The sequence below is a fragment of the Tachypleus tridentatus genome, chromosome 6, assembly GCF_004210375.1.
Source record: "Tachypleus tridentatus isolate NWPU-2018 chromosome 6, ASM421037v1, whole genome shotgun sequence".
Taxonomy (NCBI): Eukaryota; Metazoa; Arthropoda; class Merostomata; order Xiphosura; family Limulidae; genus Tachypleus; species Tachypleus tridentatus.
In genome coordinates, this window is record NC_134830.1 from 159,394,887 (window position 1) to 159,412,735 (window position 17,849).

A 17,849-nucleotide genomic window follows, 5' to 3' on the forward strand; every position below is an offset into this window, starting at 1 on the left:
TTTATTTATTATCCTACACGCTTTTAGTTAACGTTTTATTTATTATCCTACACGCTTGTAGTTAATGTTTTATTTATCATCCTACACGCTTGTAGTTAACGTTTTATTTATCATCCTACACACTTGTAGTTAACGTTTTATTTATTATCCTACACACTTTTAATTGACGTTTTATTTCAAAAACGTTTGAATCATGTACTTACATACAGTTTTGAATGATTTGTCTTTTGGTTTCAATAAAGATTGTCTATGAACAAACCAATCCTGAAACACATAAAATTCTGCCACTCACCGAGCCCACAAAAATTTTACGATAGAGAGTTGGGGTGTCATCAAGCTCAAGTTGAATGAGCGACGTGTACTCTGGCACATCAGAGTTTCCTTCTAAGTCCAACCTGTATTCGTGGTCTGTTCCATCAACCCAGTAGCCACCAGATGGAGGAATCACTATCATGGGATATGGCTGGAGTTGATGAAGTACCTACAACACAACTGAAAATCATGCAACTATTCACAAACAGAAATAGACAAGCATATAAAGATTGAATAAGAAAATTACAAAACACAAAATCCTTGTAACACTTTCACTTTTATTTTCCTGGAACAATCTTAAGCTTTAATTTAATAACATTCTATTCATATATATAATATAAAACAATTTAATGTTACTATCTATTATGTATCTTTAATTTATGTTAAGTGTGTGAGCTCTCTGTAAAATATACTGAAATAACTGTACCTCTTTCAACAGGTTTTGATCTTTTTTCCTTCTTTGCGAGGATCTATTCTGAAAGAAAGTAAAGGCAAGAAGATACAAAATAGAGAGATTTTCACACTAGTTTCTTCATATGTTCGTACATATTAGAAAAAAATCTTACCATTTGTTGAGCTAAAAACTATTTCATTACATTATTTCACTACAATTCTTCAAATTTTTATTCATTTTCTGCTGATGACTTGTGTGACCCACCTTACATTTGGTAACATTAATATTAAATCTAATTTATCCATTAAATTGATTAAAAATTTGTTTTCATGCTAGCACTACTAGTGGTATCAACATATTGTATTAGGCTGAGTCAGTTTACCATTCCATCTATTACAACACCATGTATTGAAACAATTAAATAACAACATTGACACGAAACATCTACTTTCTAAATAAAATACGTAAACATTTACACAGTAATTAGTAAAATTAATTACAATATTAATGGTATCTTTGTTATTAGGGATTCTATAACCAAAGCTATGGACCCATTAACAAGTTGGTGAACTTTTTGCATTTAAAAAGCTGATGAAGTTCATTTCCATTGGAAAATCTAAAAGGTAATGAAAGTACAACGAACATACCTGATATAAATACTACTTTAAGAAAACATGGTAAGAATGGTTTAAAGCTTATTATGCAATTAATTCATATAAGTGCATTTTTTCCCTACAAACAGTTATGTAATACACTTAATGCACAGATACTTAATACACTTAATGCACAGATACTTAATACACTTAATGCACAGATACTTAATACACTACAGTATCCAGATGAAAGAGAAAACAAATGCTACCTAGCACGATCTCAATGGAAAAAAATTCAGAAAATTATGAAAGCATGACTGAAAAAATGCAAGTCTAACTTATACAACAGTCAGTCTTAATTCAAATATAAATAGGACTGAATACTTAGAACATTCATAAGACAGATATCGTAAGATCATGCAGGTTGTAGATACACAATACATACACATACCTGTTACTTCAGCCAGCACAAAAAATGAAAAGACATGTATAAATATGATTAGCCACTGAATGAAAATGAATGGTGACACTGTGAAGAGATAAACAGAACAACAGCCAAGTATTTCATAGAGGTGTGAATATCTTGTTTTGTTTGTATGTTTTTTTCACAATCAGAAACTTTAAGCAGTTTGTAAGACAAACATAATTCAATTATCTTCCTGCCACACTTACAGATAAACAAGAAAAAGTTTTGACATTTTGTTACTTACCTGAAACTGACAATTCTAAAAATAAGCTTCATTCATGGTGATATAAAATTAGGCACATTAGCATTATACCTTAAGTTTAAAACAAAGGTTATATACAGCAACCATATGTGTGTCCATGGCAGTGCTCTAGGGACAGAGTGTTTGTACACAATAATGAGAGTTAATGAAACACAAGCAAAACTAAGGTTCAATCAATTATTATACATTTAATCTTGTTTCCTACTGTGTACTTTTAAAGCATTTTTGCCTGAAACACAAAATCCTACTCGCTGGAACTCACAACAAACTCATAACTACAACTGGACAAAATTTTGTTTCCAGTATGCCAATATATGTAGTAAGTTCAGAACAATTTACTGGAACCAGTAGAAACAACAATTGGGCAAAGCTATGTCAAGAATATGCCAATAGGAATAATTACATTCACAACTCTACTTACTGGAGCAGGTGGCAAAACACATCTCTGGTCGTCCAGCCGGCTAGCCGACAGTTTCTCAAGAAGTTCAAAAAGATCTTGTGGTCCCTGTTTCAGAGAACATATTTGTCATATTTAGTTTCTTGTATCTGATACTATAAGAAAAACATAGTAAAAACAGATATTCTAGAGTTGGAAAGATTTTAGACCTATCAAGTTTCATTATCAACCTTTAACATAAACAATAATATAACAGTGAAAGCTTTGAATTTTCTTTTCATGATCACAGTTAATATTACATAGCAAGTATAATACTCTTTATTTACATAAAGATCTTAGGAAACCAGTAATAGTTAAAAGACAGTTTGTTTGTTTGCTTTTTTGAATTTCATGTAGAGCTAAGTAGGGGCTATCTGTACTAGCCATCCCTAATTTAGCAGTGTAAGACAAGAGGGAAGGTAGCTAGTCATCAGCACCCACCACCAATTATTGGGCAATTCTTTTACTAACAAACACTGGGATTGACCATAACAATATAATACCTCAGTGGCTGAAAGAGTGAACATGTTTAAAAGAAAGATCAAGTGGGATAAAAAAAAAGTCCTAAGGTTTCAATAAGACACTATATTTCATTCTGTGTAATAATTATTCTGTAAATACTATTTATAAAAATAAAGTAAAATAATATTATAAAACTAAAAATTACCTTATTATATTTCAGTAGTTCGCTTTCAACTAACAAAAACAAAACATCAAATAAATAAACACAATATCAAAATTAACTGATCTGTATGTAACTACCTTTAATATATCTACACAATTAAATATTTATTGGTGTATTTTGCATCAACAGCAATCTAGGCAGTTTTAATATAAAATAGGATCACCCTTCAAAAACAACTCATTTCAAAGTTTTGCACTTGAAATTAATAAGTGGCTGAAACAAAGGTATTCATGTTCATATGAATGACGAATAATAAGGTACATTCATGCTATACCTTCCACCATGTTTCTATGTTATAGAAGCACACATGAAAATAACTGTTGAATCTATCTTCAGCTTGCATATTATAAGTTATATTTAAAATCAAACTTACATAAAAACCAGCATGTGTCACACATTATTCCACACTTGATTTCTCAATATAGGAGTAGTAATGAAAGCCAGATAAATTAGTTTAGTTATCATCTGCCTCTCATGATTTTAGTGACAAAGATGCAAATGGACCACGAGGAAGTGGTCACAGTGCATGAATCCTTATGAGTGTAGTGGGTGTTGGTATAATAAGCCTAGAGTAAACACATAGTATGGGATCACCTAGCTTAAAGCCTAATACATAAAATTTAACACTAAAGTAAAAATATCAAATCAACTTAAACATAGATCATTTTAGAGTTAAGCTATTTTCTATTATATCACCAACATTTTAATAAGAAAAAATGAACCTCTTTTAATCAATGGACTAAATTAAGAAATGAACAAATAAATACTTTTCCTCTTTTGTTGTTTGTACAATTCATTTTATACTTTCAGTACACAGATTAACAATAATATTAGATTATACTTTTGTTGCTAAGCAACATGACAAAAAAGCCATTTTGGAATGTAGATACTGTTAGTCTAACTCATCTTTACCAATGAGTATTCTATGAATATAATCAGTGATGACGAGAAACCCACTTGTTGAGAAATTTATATGCAAAACGGCTCGTTTGGGCTGAGAAAACACTTTTACATAGAAGAGCGAACAACGTTTCGACCTTCTTCGGTCATCGTCAGGTTCACAAAGAAAGAGGTAACTGACCGGAAGCTGACCACGTGTTTGAAAGGGGTTGTGTAACTGTGTGTCGAAATGTAGAGGGCGGTATTAATGTTTGAATATATAATTTTATTTATTTTATTAATATAGGTATAGAGGCGTTCCTTTATATTGGTTTATTTTGGGTTTAAGTTGTTGAATTCATTTCATGAATTACTTTAATTTTGATTAATTCACAAAGAAACTTGCAGGGGCATTTGACTGCACTTTTCTGCCTCTTCAATGAAGAAGCTTGATTTTGCAAAATGTATTTATTTCAGTTAGCTATGAAATATTAGGTTAGGGTATACTATTGATAGAATTTGCCCTGTCAGTTTTAATAGACTATACACTAGTTACAAATATAATAAACATAAACTGTTTTTAAAAATTAGTTACTGTTACCTATCTTTAAAAGAAACAAAAAACACTATTTTCACATTATATTATAGCCCTATTTCTCTAGATAAAATAATTTCTTACACATTAAATATATCTGTATTTCAACTACTTTGTCTTAGTTCTGTTTTGTTACATTATATTTTGATCATAAGTGTCCATTTTAACGTGATTTTGTACAACTTGCATTTATTAATTTTTAAATGTTTAATCATTGAGAAAACAGTTAAAGCAAACTGGCCTATTTCATTTTGGAAGAGCTAATACACAACAAACATGAAAATTACTCAAAATTATATCATTGTTGTATGTTCAACAATAACAAAATTAATTAATAATATGGATAAATTATTTTCAGTATATGTTTTTGTTCGTTTTTTAATTTCACGCAAGGCTACTCGGGGGGCTATCTGTGCTTATTTTTAGTATAAGAAAGAACCTAATTCTAGTGCTTAAACTACATACAACTTTAAGTATTAACAGGATGTAATAATTTAAAAAGAGTAAAGTTTAGCATCTTCTTTATCAGAGATACCAAAATGGGTTCTGACAAGCAATAGTGTTTATCAAATTACTGGTATATTAGTCCAAAGCTGATGAGAAACCAAAGCCTACAAAACGTGAATTGTCCAGTTTGCATTTGCAACTCTGCTACCCATAAACAGATGTAAAAAATATAAATGGATTTCCAGCTATGGGAAACCAAATCCTATCACAGGCAACTTCTCCTTTACCTAAAGAGTCTCTTCCCTTCCCAGCATGCACTGAACACATTTATTGTAAATATTCCACCATTATTAATAAATTTCTCTTCATAACAAACAGTGAATTCACTTCATTCTGTGTTAAATAAATCCTTGGTATAAATACTCTCTCCTTGATAAGCTTGATAGTAGGAAAAGCATAACAAATTGAGATATTTAAACCTTTATTAGCAATTGAAATCCACTAAAATGGGAACAGGCAATCAAGGAAGGAAGTATTATGGGGGTGGGGGTGGGGTGGAACTGGAATTGGACTGGTATAACTCCTGAAATTCAGAGAAACTGAGCATGACTGTCTAACTGATTGGACCAACTGATTTTTATATTTATGATCATACACCTCACAACTGCATTTGCCAAAAGATATTGACTGCTTTGTTTATAACACATTGAGTACATTCTTGTTTGAAAAAGCCTTGAACTTTAAACAAGATTATCACAATGTTTTTAAGAGTGTTTTTTCCTGGTGTATAACCATCTCTCTCAATCTCTGAAGCATTACAAATATACAGTCATTTCAATTGTCTTCAAAATATTTTCATGAGTACCAACCATGTAGTAAGTTTTCTCCCACCATGTAAAGCAAAAATAAAACAACTGATACACTTTTATTAAAACCTGGTACCGATGTAAGCTGGCCTAATGAGCCCTGGTACTAGGCAAAAGGATTCTTCAGCACTGGCAGATATAGTGTGGTTGACAAGTTATACACTAGGTGAACAGAAGTTATGTAAATTCATGATCATTAAAAGGTTATATTAGGGCATGAAAAGTTGTTTCCTTTATATATATAAATTAAAAAAGAAACCAAAATGTCCATAGAAAAAAGCAAAACCCAGAATGTGAAACTGTAAGTTTGCACACGTCTTCTCTGGACCCAACATACTTTCATGCCAAATTTAATAAAGATCCACCAACAGGGGCGAAATAGTGGTAAAAACACTTGTATTTACAGGGGCATGCAACATATAATTCTATTATGTTTATACAGATAGCGCTAGTGCATTACATCTGCATGAGACTTTCTCGTGACGGTATATCTGCACCCTGAGAAAAATAGAAAAATGTAGAAAAATAAAATTATCCTTGACAAAAAACGAAGGTGATGCGGGAAGCGGGAAAATCGTGGCCCCTATTGCAAATCCACGTATACACAGGAAAAACAATTTTTAAGTTTGTGGTTGTACATCATGTAATAAAAACGTTTTTCCAATATCATGTAAGCAAGAGTTCCATTACATTATTACACCTCAAACTTTTAAAAACACGTATTCAATTGAATTACGTTTATGTAATATCAAATAGTGGAACGACCATTATAAGAATGTTTATTGTTGTTGTTTCTAATATTAAATGCAAACACTCAGTAACAAATACCAAATTCTGAATTAGAACGACAATTGCAACAAAATTTATTTTCGTTGTTTGTAACATTATATAAGTCCACAATAAATGAAGCGAAAGTTTATTTCTTCCACTACTGCTATTACTATTAGAAGGTGAACCTGTCTTCCTTGATTAATTGTTCACAATACTTGGCACAGTTACTGATATTATATTTGATTTAAAACACAACCGACTGCGTACGGAACTTCGATCAAAACGAAAACGGACTGTATTGGTTCTTAATTTTTTGTTGATTTTTGGACGGCCCTCTTAACCCCAAATACACACACACACACCTCAGTATTCCATGACGTATCACTGTTCTTGTCAGGCTGGGATTCCTGCCAGCGCTGGTCCATGACGTTCTCTCTGAAAAACAAAACCAGACAACAACATAAAAACTCCGACTTTTATTTTTGTTGCACTAAATAATGAAACATTCACAGGCAAAATATGAAACTGTTTGTTTTTAAATTTCGCGCAAAGCTACTCGAGGGCTATCTGCGCTAGCCGTCCCTAATTTAGCAAAGACTAGAGGGAGGGCAGCTGGTCATCACCACCCACCGCCAACTCTTGGGTTACTTTTCTACCAACGAACAGTGGGATTGACCGTAAGATTATAATGCCCAAACGACTGAAAGGCGAGCATATCTGGTGTGACTGGGATTCGAATCCGCGACCCTCGGATTACGAGTCGAGTGCCTTGACCACCTGAGCATACCAGTTCACAGATGAAACTGACAATTACATTCAAAATAATCGTGTTTATTTCTCCTTTAACAGAAAGTTATCCACATGAATGAAATACAAGAAAAAAGCTAAACCAAATCTGTCAAAAATAAACAAACAAAACTATTAAGAATTCACTGTTCTGTCTAAACCATGTCGCTGTTATACATTATTACAAAAGGATATTGGCAGAAAATGGCTAAACTAATGGACTCTTACATTAAAAATATGAAAAAGTACAAATATATATCCGCGCCTGACGTCTTAGAACGTTACGAAAGGATAACTCACAGAAGTACATGTCAAAACCAATTAGAATACCCTAATAAACACGTCACATTAATTTTCCCTCATTTATGCCTTACACACGGTAATGCGACAGGAAAAACATCCATTGAAACGACATAAAGTTTATTGGGTATTCCAGAAAACAAACGGCGTTGATATTGCGTTCGTTTGTATTTGCGTCACGTTTGCTTTTATATACAGTGGAGCGCCGTTAAGCCGCGGTATTTGGGGGGTCAACCTGCTTAACCGCGGCTTAAGTCTTTGTGACTGAAAAGCCGAAGTCGCCAACAGCTCCGCCGAGGAGCCTCATCCGGGCCATTGCGTGATCATTATATCGGATTATCGAATTAAAAATAATACTTTAATTATTGATCACTTTTTTCACGGATATACCGCGGATTAACTTTAATGTAAGGAGAGGTGTGATTCGGTAACAATGGCGGCCTCCATAAAGCTGACATAGAGAGCGGATAAGGTAGATTAACGGTCGATTTCTATTGTAATGTATTTTATTTATTTCCCAAATTAAAGCAAATCCTTTTTAAATATCCCCTTGAAATTATAAAGCCAGGATTAAATTCGTAAGCCGCGTTTTTACATGTTCTTAAATTAGTGGTGAGCCGCGATAATCCTCTCTCACATCGCTCACAAGACTTGCTACAGCGGCTTAAGCGATTTCGCGGTTTACTGGTCCGCGGCTTAATGGCGCTCCACTGTATACAGGTTTTATTATCTACAGAAAATGGATCGCGTATACTCAGTTTATTATTTAATATGCTAAAGATTTCGCTACGGTTTGTCTTGGATATTCGTGTAAAGATACCTAAGAGCTATCTTCGCTAGCTGTCTTCGATTTTGAACTGACAGAACGGATGGAAGGCAGCTATTCAAGAGCCTTGACATTTTGGCGGCACTAACTGAATAATTGGGTTTCACTGTAACTCTTATTACGCAACCACAATCCCAAAGAGCGAAGAACGACTTTTTTTGTGGTAACCCAACTACGAAATCCTTAGATCTTACAGTCCACATGCCAAACACTAGACCAAGAGATCTTTATGTTAAGTGCAGTAAAGTTTCAACTAGAGAGCTCCGAGACAGACATCCGATTCTTAGTTATTCGCGGATCTATGTTATACATTTTCTTTCCTCTGACGTTCTCAGAAATAACACGAGTGATTTATTAGTTATACTGAATAGAAATCCAGATATGAATACATAAATCACCAATACAAATAAAACAGTAGGTAAGGGTTTTTCACGGTCAGGAATCTTATACAAGGCCCCACCCAGTTCCTACAGGTGTGTTACGCCACACAAATTAGAAAACAAAATCATGTTTTCTTTGTAACCCACGTTCATGAGTAAACTCCCATCGAGTTCAGGTGCGTTGTGTTGTCTGTAGATAAAGCGTATCACATTTCACACACGGTGTATTTCTGCAGCCAAAGATAAGTATTCATTAGTCGTAACCGTAGGTCAGCAGTAGTATGTAGAACTGTCAAAAGCACGTGGTAGTATGTTTAGGATTTCTGATTATCAGACACTTTTCGATGTTTACATAGGTGACAGGCAGAACCATCTTTCGTTAAATTTATGATAACATTAAATAAATAACTTAGTACCTCCAGAATGCAACTAAAATAATTGTTCATGTTAAGAATAAAGCTAAGCAATGGATTATATTTATTGTCCATCGCGGGAATCGAGCCTCAAGTTCGAGAATTTAAGCTCTAAAGCTTGTTGCTGAGCTAAGAGTGAGGACTAATTTATTATTTAAATCTGTTTCTAAATGAAATGTATAAACGAAATTTAAGTTAAAAATCAGATATTAAAGATAGTTAAATTGATTAAATATTTTAAATGGTTAATATATATAAACTTAAGGATAAATTGTTGATGTCTTAGAAATACATGAAAAGATAACCAGAGGTTACGAAATATTTGTATAGAAGTTTGTTTTTTTTAATCAAGAGCTGTTCATATTAAAGGAACAGTAATAGCAAATATTGTTTAATGTTTATTACACTGATGAGATAACTTTTAGGCTTAGAACTGTTACGTCGAAATACAGTTACAAAACTGGTAACTAGTAACTGTGGTTGTTAGACAACGCAAATGAATGTTCGAATCGGCATCTAATAGTCGACGCACGTGGATGTTTGGGTCGGTTAAATACTATTATATAACAATTTTGTCGCCTCACCACATTGTTACAGTCCATTTGTCCACGTCCGTCACACTCCGTCTCATAGCATTGTATCTTTTCAATAACTTTCAGCATAGTTTTCGCTATAAAGGATACGACTTGTTACAGGTCTCTTCCTAGATGGTTCTTGTTCCCCAGTTTATACACATACCTTTGTTTTTCGGTGTCATTTAGGTATAAGAAATGTCTCCATTTTAAATTCTCGATCAGAATACATCTATATCCTGTGTAGAGAAAGAACTATTAAATGCTCTGCATAAAAGCGAGTCATTTATGGTGGCATCAGGCTACCTATCACGTACTTTCACACTGTAGTTATGATATACACTCATTCACAATGGATTGTATCATAACTACAATCTGGCATTACTTCGCGTGCCAGAAAAAAAAATCACTTTAATCCAAACTAAAATGTGATCCTATGTCTATTTAACTTAACACTAGAAATGAAATATATAAACAGGGTCACTATGGAAACAACCAGGATAATAAACACCAATAACTAACTTTAATAACGAGAACAATGTAGTTTGTTTGTTTTTTAAACGATAACAGACATAATTCTTTCTAGAGAGTGACGTTTGTAAATTATATTAAAAGAAGACACAAACGTTTAACAGCATCAGTTCATGATGGTCACTGTTTCAAGGTTAAGCGACACACATACGCATGCACACACATTAACAACATTGTGATATTTCAGAATTATACAGACATATTTGTTTTGTATTAAAGGTTTGGTTTGTTTGGAGTTTCGCGCAAAGCTACACGAGGGCTATCTGCGCTAGCAGTCCTTAATTTAGCAGTGTAAGACTAGAGGGAAGGATGTTAGTCATCATCACCAACTGCCAACTCTTAGACTACTCTTTTACCAACGAACAGTGGGATTGACCGTCACTTATAAACACCCCCACGTCTGAAAGGGCGAGAATGATTGGTGTGATGGGGATTCGAACCCGCGACCTTGGAATTACGAGTCGAGTGCCTTAACCACCTGGCCATACCAGCCCTCTTTTTGTAGTAGAGCTAATTAAACCTCTTAACAATATATTATATATTAGATGAATACACACACACACACACACACTTGAACCATCTAACACACCTAGCTTCTACTATTAGCTAGTGATATTAAACAATGCACTGGTGCACATTACAAGTACATCTATATAATGCAGTTTGTAATTTAAATGTTCCTCAACTGGAAGCAAACAACTAATTACTTTTTACACGTATGAAAACCACGACGCCCCTACAACAACATTTACACGTTTCTCTCGTTTATAGGATTGAATTCAGAATTTCTCAGGAGCTCAGGCGAGAAATTCATCAACTGAGCAAAAGAAATAACCAGCTATTAAATGTTGGTAATTTTAACAGCACAAACTACCACACGTTTCTTTTACAAACAAGAACTGTCCACTGGACTTGTCTTAGGGCTGTGCGATGACCACTACATGGGAGTCAGTTTTCTTGAGATAATTTCAATTTTCTTATCTCACGCATGCAGGATTCGAACGCGAGGCCGCTCACGAGTGTTTTACTAATTGAAGTTGACAATTAACCCCTTAACAATTCCCAGTAAAGTATTACTTAAACAATTGAAATTTCCACAATTAACGAAACTTGTTTACTGTAAAACGTTAAACAACAGTGTGAAAGCAGCAAACTGGGAGAGAGGGTAGATAGATCCAAATAAATCGTGATAATACAACACACTGGAACCACAACATCCGTCTTGGTCTAGCATGTAGCTAACATTCGTTTAGCTATTGCCTTAGGGTTATACATTACGTAACTGATAAATAGCGTATCCCGCTAGCTATGCCGAAGTTATTAAAAAGAGACCTCAAGTTTTATGAAACGTACCATACGTGATGCTACGTAAACGTGTGTTGACGAGTTCTCGTTTAGAACAGCCAAACAACGCTGAAATCTGAATTTTGGTGGAAATATATTGCACACCTAGTAATAGTATTTACGACGAAATTGCTGGAAAGCGGATAGTGAGGATTAAACCCCAAAACACGTCATCTTATTGAATAAGCGACAGATAGTGTGTCACGTGGAAGTTTCACTGTTTCCTCTGTAACGTCCAGTACACGTACGAAATAAGGAAGTAAACGCAACACAAGGGTTATTATAAACACACACATGTAAAACAATGTTCCAACATGACTTTAAAAGGAAGCCACGTACCACTACAAATGAAAACGTATTACTATAACTTCTTTTAACCTTTACAATATATATTTAACACCAAGTGTCTCCAATAGCGAACGAATTGGGCCTACAAAAGAAAGGAAACTGAATATAATAAAGTGTAAGCTGTATTGGTAGTCTCACATCTACCGCGATTTTAATTATTTCACGTGTCAGTCACTAATTATATTAAAATTAAAATCTGACAGTAGCTTTGCATAAATAAAACGTCGAAACAAAACTGAAACCAAGTCTACCGATGGTTCCTGTGTATAATACTAGCGCGAGGAGAACCAACATGACTGTAAGATTAACACGTGTCTACATTAAAACTGTATAGATATGAGGCAGACACAGTGTCATGTTACCTGTACAAAATCCTGCCATTAGAGAAGTGAGGAATACTCCCACACTGTATTATATACACAGCCAAGGCAGGCTACCTTGTTATACCGTAAACTTTATATACCACGGCCAAGACAAGTATATCATTGCAGGTATGTAGAGAAAAAATGTTATGCACATATAATAAAAACAAAAGGGGATCCTCAATAGCCGCGGCTAAATACCGTACTTTTAAAGATTAAGTGGCACACAGCCAGTAATCTGTAAATATTCAGTTATTTACCTTACAACGTTATTTATAAACATCTCTTCAAGTACATGAACGCCAATCTGAAAATTGTATAAAGAACATCAACATTACCCACCCCCCACCCACAAAAGGAAAAGAGGATGGAAGGATTTGGGGCATAGCAATATATGCCTGACGTGTTTATAATTTGCCTACACAGAACTTTAATAACTGTCCTTATAATAATACCTAATGTATTGATTTACGATTAACTTGTATTTCGTAGCTATCTAAACTAAGCGGTGGATTAACCGGTTTACCACAGAAAATAATTATCTATGACAGTGGTTTCCAATCTTTTTTATGCCCCGCACCCACCTAAAAATTTTAATGTGTTCTCGCATCCCTCACAGTAATTATTTATTTAAGAATAAAGGTGAAGGTGGCCAAAAAAATGTTATCTCGCACCCACTGGAACGCTATCTCGCACCCCTGGTTGGGAACCACTGATCTATGATGTTCGTCAAACGAAATTTATATGTAATAATATAATCGTCGTTTCAGTTTTGTTTTGCTTTTAAATGTTCTTAATATAAAGCACATCTAGTTAATACGTTATTACACAACTTGCTTTTAGGTACAAAGCTACACAATGGATTACTTGCTCTGTGATTACCAGTGGGACCGAGACCTGAATTTCAGTGTTATAAGCCTCTCAAAGCTTACCGCTACGCCATGAGAAGAAAGCACGCTTAGTGTCTTAATTAACTCGTAAGTCACTTTAACGTTCTGATTTGTATTTAGGTCTGCAGTTAGTCTATTTTTAACTGAAGTTTATAACGAAGATAATTAAACTTATGCACGCTAGGTGATAAAACTGCTGCCTCGTCGTTTGAAAAAATAAACGCACCTGTGCTTAACTCAAAAAACGTAATAAAAAAACAAAGAAAAGCTCAAACCGAAGTAATCTATGACACCTGACTTTAATACCAACGAAAAAGTATATACTGTTTACTTAACTTCATTAGCATTAATTTTCTCCAATATATATTCAATGTATGTGATTTGTTGCTGACTGCCACAATTTTCCATTACATTTTTCAATCTATCAAGTTACATGTAATAGCATTATAAGAAACTAATACACACACACACACCGTTTTGAAAAATGTTACAACTAAGTTACATATTTCAGTAATTCTCAACTGCATTTTTTACAGTTACTAAGAATTTATACCAATACTAAAATAGATAAAATCCAACACCAGGCATAGCAAACATAAAAACTAACAACGAAAAATTATGCCATTTTAAATTTGTCTTCCATCTAACAGTTTTACCGTTTTCCGATGGCCCTTCAGTACGTATTGTCACTATACCTTTAGCGTTTCTATAAAACATGCCTTAAGAAAGTTGTGAGAATCCTTATTATATGAATAATAATAGATCTATAATACCTGCTATAATACAAGTCAGCATATATTGTAAAGGCTCCTTTTCTCTTCGTATGTGCCATCATTACTCGGCGGAACCAGAGCAGCGACTACTATAAAACGTTGCTAACACGTGTAGCACAGATGTTCACACTAGTTGCCGTTCTGCAGTAAATATCTTCGCACCAGCCACAAACTACGTAAACTTATGTTACAGATAACATTAGCTTACGTTTAGAAGTCGTGTACGATTGAACGATCACAAAATGAATTGATGATAAACAACCTTGAGGGATAGTCACATGGTAAAACTCACACACTGTTATCGTATACATTCCCAATATAAAACTGTATTCACACAAATACCACACAGAGAAGATAACTGTCCTTTATGAACCGGAGATACATAACAAAAAATCATCAAACGTCTTTTTCGTTTTTTGACACAAGTCCTAACATATATCTTAAATCCACAGTACCAGAACAATGCCGTGATAGACTACAGCTAATTGCCATCTGCTGCTGGCTCTTGAGCTACTCCTTTACTAATAAATAGTGGGATTGACTGGACATGTAACATCCCAACAGCTTAAAGTGCGAGCGTGTTTGGTGACGGTGATTCGACGAACTCGTAACTTTTGTCTTAGATTGCAAGTCAAGCGCCCACTAACTACCAGGTTATGCCAGGTCTCGTCAATATGAATTTTAACGTTATTCTATATTACTTTACATAAAATATATTTGCACAAAATATTTTAGTTAATCAGAAACAATTTCCGAGAGTATTGCGTCAGATTTTGTTATATATTTTGATACATTACTTACAGAAACATTAAGCAAGTGAAACTTACTTGTCGTATACAGACTTTTTAATATGTCTAATCAAGCCTTACAGACGATATCCTCTCCTAGCGTCGATTTTTATAATCAACTTCTTTGGGCCATTGCGTGATCATTATATCGGATTATCGAATTAAAAATAATACTTTAATTATTGATCACTTTTTTCACGGATATACCGCGGATTAACTTTAATGTAAGGAGAGGTGTGATTCGGTAACAATGGCGGCCTCCATAAAGCTGACATAGAGAGCGGATAAGGTAGATTAACGGTCGATTTCTATTGTAATGTATTTTATTTATTTCCCAAATTAAAGCAAATCCTTTTTAAATATCCCCTTGAAATTATAAAGCCAGGATTAAATTCGTAAGCCGCGTTTTTACATGTTCTTAAATTAGTGGTGAGCCGCGATAATCCTCTCTCACATCGCTCACAAGACTTGCTACAGCGGCTTAAGCGATTTCGCGGTTTACTGGTCCGCGGCTTAATGGCGCTCCACTGTATACAGGTTTTATTATCTACAGAAAATGGATCGCGTATACTCAGTTTATTATTTAATATGCTAAAGATTTCGCTACGGTTTGTCTTGGATATTCGTGTAAAGATACCTAAGAGCTATCTTCGCTAGCTGTCTTCGATTTTGAACTGACAGAACGGATGGAAGGCAGCTATTCAAGAGCCTTGACATTTTGGCGGCACTAACTGAATAATTGGGTTTCACTGTAACTCTTATTACGCAACCACAATCCCAAAGAGCGAAGAACGACTTTTTTTTGTGGTAACCCAACTACGAAATCCTTAGATCTTACAGTCCACATGCCAAACACTAGACCAAGAGATCTTTATGTTAAGTGCAGTAAAGTTTCAACTAGAGGGCTCCGAGACAGACATCCGATTCTTAGTTATTCGCGGATCTATGTTATACATTTTTCTTTCCTCTGACGTTCTCAGAAATAACACGAGTGATTTATTAGTTATACTGAATAGAAATCCAGATATGAATACATAAATCACCAATACAAATAAAACAGTAGGTAAGGGTTTTTCACGGTCAGGAATCTTATACAAGGCCCCACCCAGTTCCTACAGGTGTGTTACGCCACACAAATTAGAAAACAAAATCATGTTTTCTTTGTAACCCACGTTCATGAGTAAACTCCCATCGAGTTCAGGTGCGTTGTGTTGTCTGTAGATAAAGCGTATCACATTTCACACACGGTGTATTTCTGCAGCCAAAGATAAGTATTCATTAGTCGTAACCGTAGGTCAGCAGTAGTATGTAGAACTGTCAAAAGCACGTGGTAGTATGTTTAGGATTTCTGATTATCAGACACTTTTCGATGTTTACATAGGTGACAGGCAGAACCATCTTTCGTTAAATTTATGATAACATTAAATAAATAACTTAGTACCTCCAGAATGCAACTAAAATAATTGTTCATGTTAAGAATAAAGCTAAGCAATGGATTATATTTATTGTCCATCGCGGGAATCGAGCCTCAAGTTCGAGAATTTAAGCTCTAAAGCTTGTTGCTGAGCTAAGAGTGAGGACTAATTTATTATTTAAATCTGTTTCTAAATGAAATGTATAAACGAAATTTAAGTTAAAAATCAGATATTAAAGATAGTTAAATTGATTAAATATTTTAAATGGTTAATATATATAAACTTAAGGATAAATTGTTGATGTCTTAGAAATACATGAAAAGATAACCAGAGGTTACGAAATATTTGTATAGAAGTTTGTTTTTTTTTAATCAAGAGCTGTTCATATTAAAGGAACAGTAATAGCAAATATTGTTTAATGTTTATTACACTGATGAGATAACTTTTAGGCTTAGAACTGTTACGTCGAAATACAGTTACAAAACTGGTAACTAGTAACTGTGGTTGTTAGACAACGCAAATGAATGTTCGAATCGGCATCTAATAGTCGACGCACGTGGATGTTTGGGTCGGTTAAATACTATTATATAACAATTTTGTCGCCTCACCACATTGTTACAGTCCATTTGTCCACGTCCGTCACACTCCGTCTCATAGCATTGTATCTTTTCAATAACTTTCAGCATAGTTTTCGCTATAAAGGATACGACTTGTTACAGGTCTCTTCCTAGATGGTTCTTGTTCCCCAGTTTATACACATACCTTTGTTTTCGGTGTCATTTAGGTATAAGAAATGTCTCCATTTTAAATTCTCGATCAGAATACATCTATATCCTGTGTAGAGAAAGAACTATTAAATGCTCTGCATAAAAGCGAGTCATTTATGGTGGCATCAGGCTACCTATCACGTACTTTCACACTGTAGTTATGATATACACTCATTCACAATGGATTGTATCATAACTACAATCTGGCATTACTTCGTGTGCCAGAAAAAAAATCACTTTAATCAAACTAAAATGTGATCCTATGTCTATTTAACTTAACACTAGAAATGAAATATATAAACAGGGTCACTATGGAAACAACCAGGATAATAAACACCAATAACTAACTTTAATAACGAGAACAATGTAGTTTGTTTGTTTTTTAAACGATAAGAGACATAATTCTTTCTAGAGAGTGACGTTTGTAAATTATATTAAAAGAAGACACAAACGTTTAACAGCATCAGTTCATGATGGTCACTGTTTCAAGGTTAAGCGACACACATACGCATGCACACACATTAACAACATTGTGATATTTCAGAATTATACAGACATATTTGTTTTGTATTAAAGGTTTGGTTTGTTTGGAGTTTCGCGCAAAGCTACACGAGGGCTATCTGCGCTAGCAGTCCTTAATTTAGCAGT

The 17,849-nt window shown here is 34.2% G+C and overlaps 1 protein-coding gene across 9 annotated transcripts in view; it reads right to left on the reverse strand.

The window, feature by feature from the left end:
- Positions 1 to 17,849, reverse strand: part of LOC143254266 (rap1 GTPase-activating protein 1-like) — a 191,988-nt gene that overhangs the window by 25,531 nt on the left and 148,608 nt on the right. For 3 of the 9 annotated variants that reach the window (XM_076509159.1, XM_076509155.1, XM_076509153.1), the window contains exons 2-5: positions 7,069 to 7,141; positions 2,449 to 2,532; positions 740 to 787; positions 293 to 481 (exon numbers count right to left, since the gene is read on the reverse strand). In XM_076509159.1, coding sequence (XP_076365274.1) covers positions 293 to 481; positions 740 to 787; positions 2,449 to 2,532; positions 7,069 to 7,131 — 384 coding nt within the window. In that variant the 5' untranslated portion in view covers positions 7,132 to 7,141. The other 6 variants (XM_076509154.1, XM_076509152.1, XM_076509160.1 and 3 more) reach the window with 5 other exon arrangements.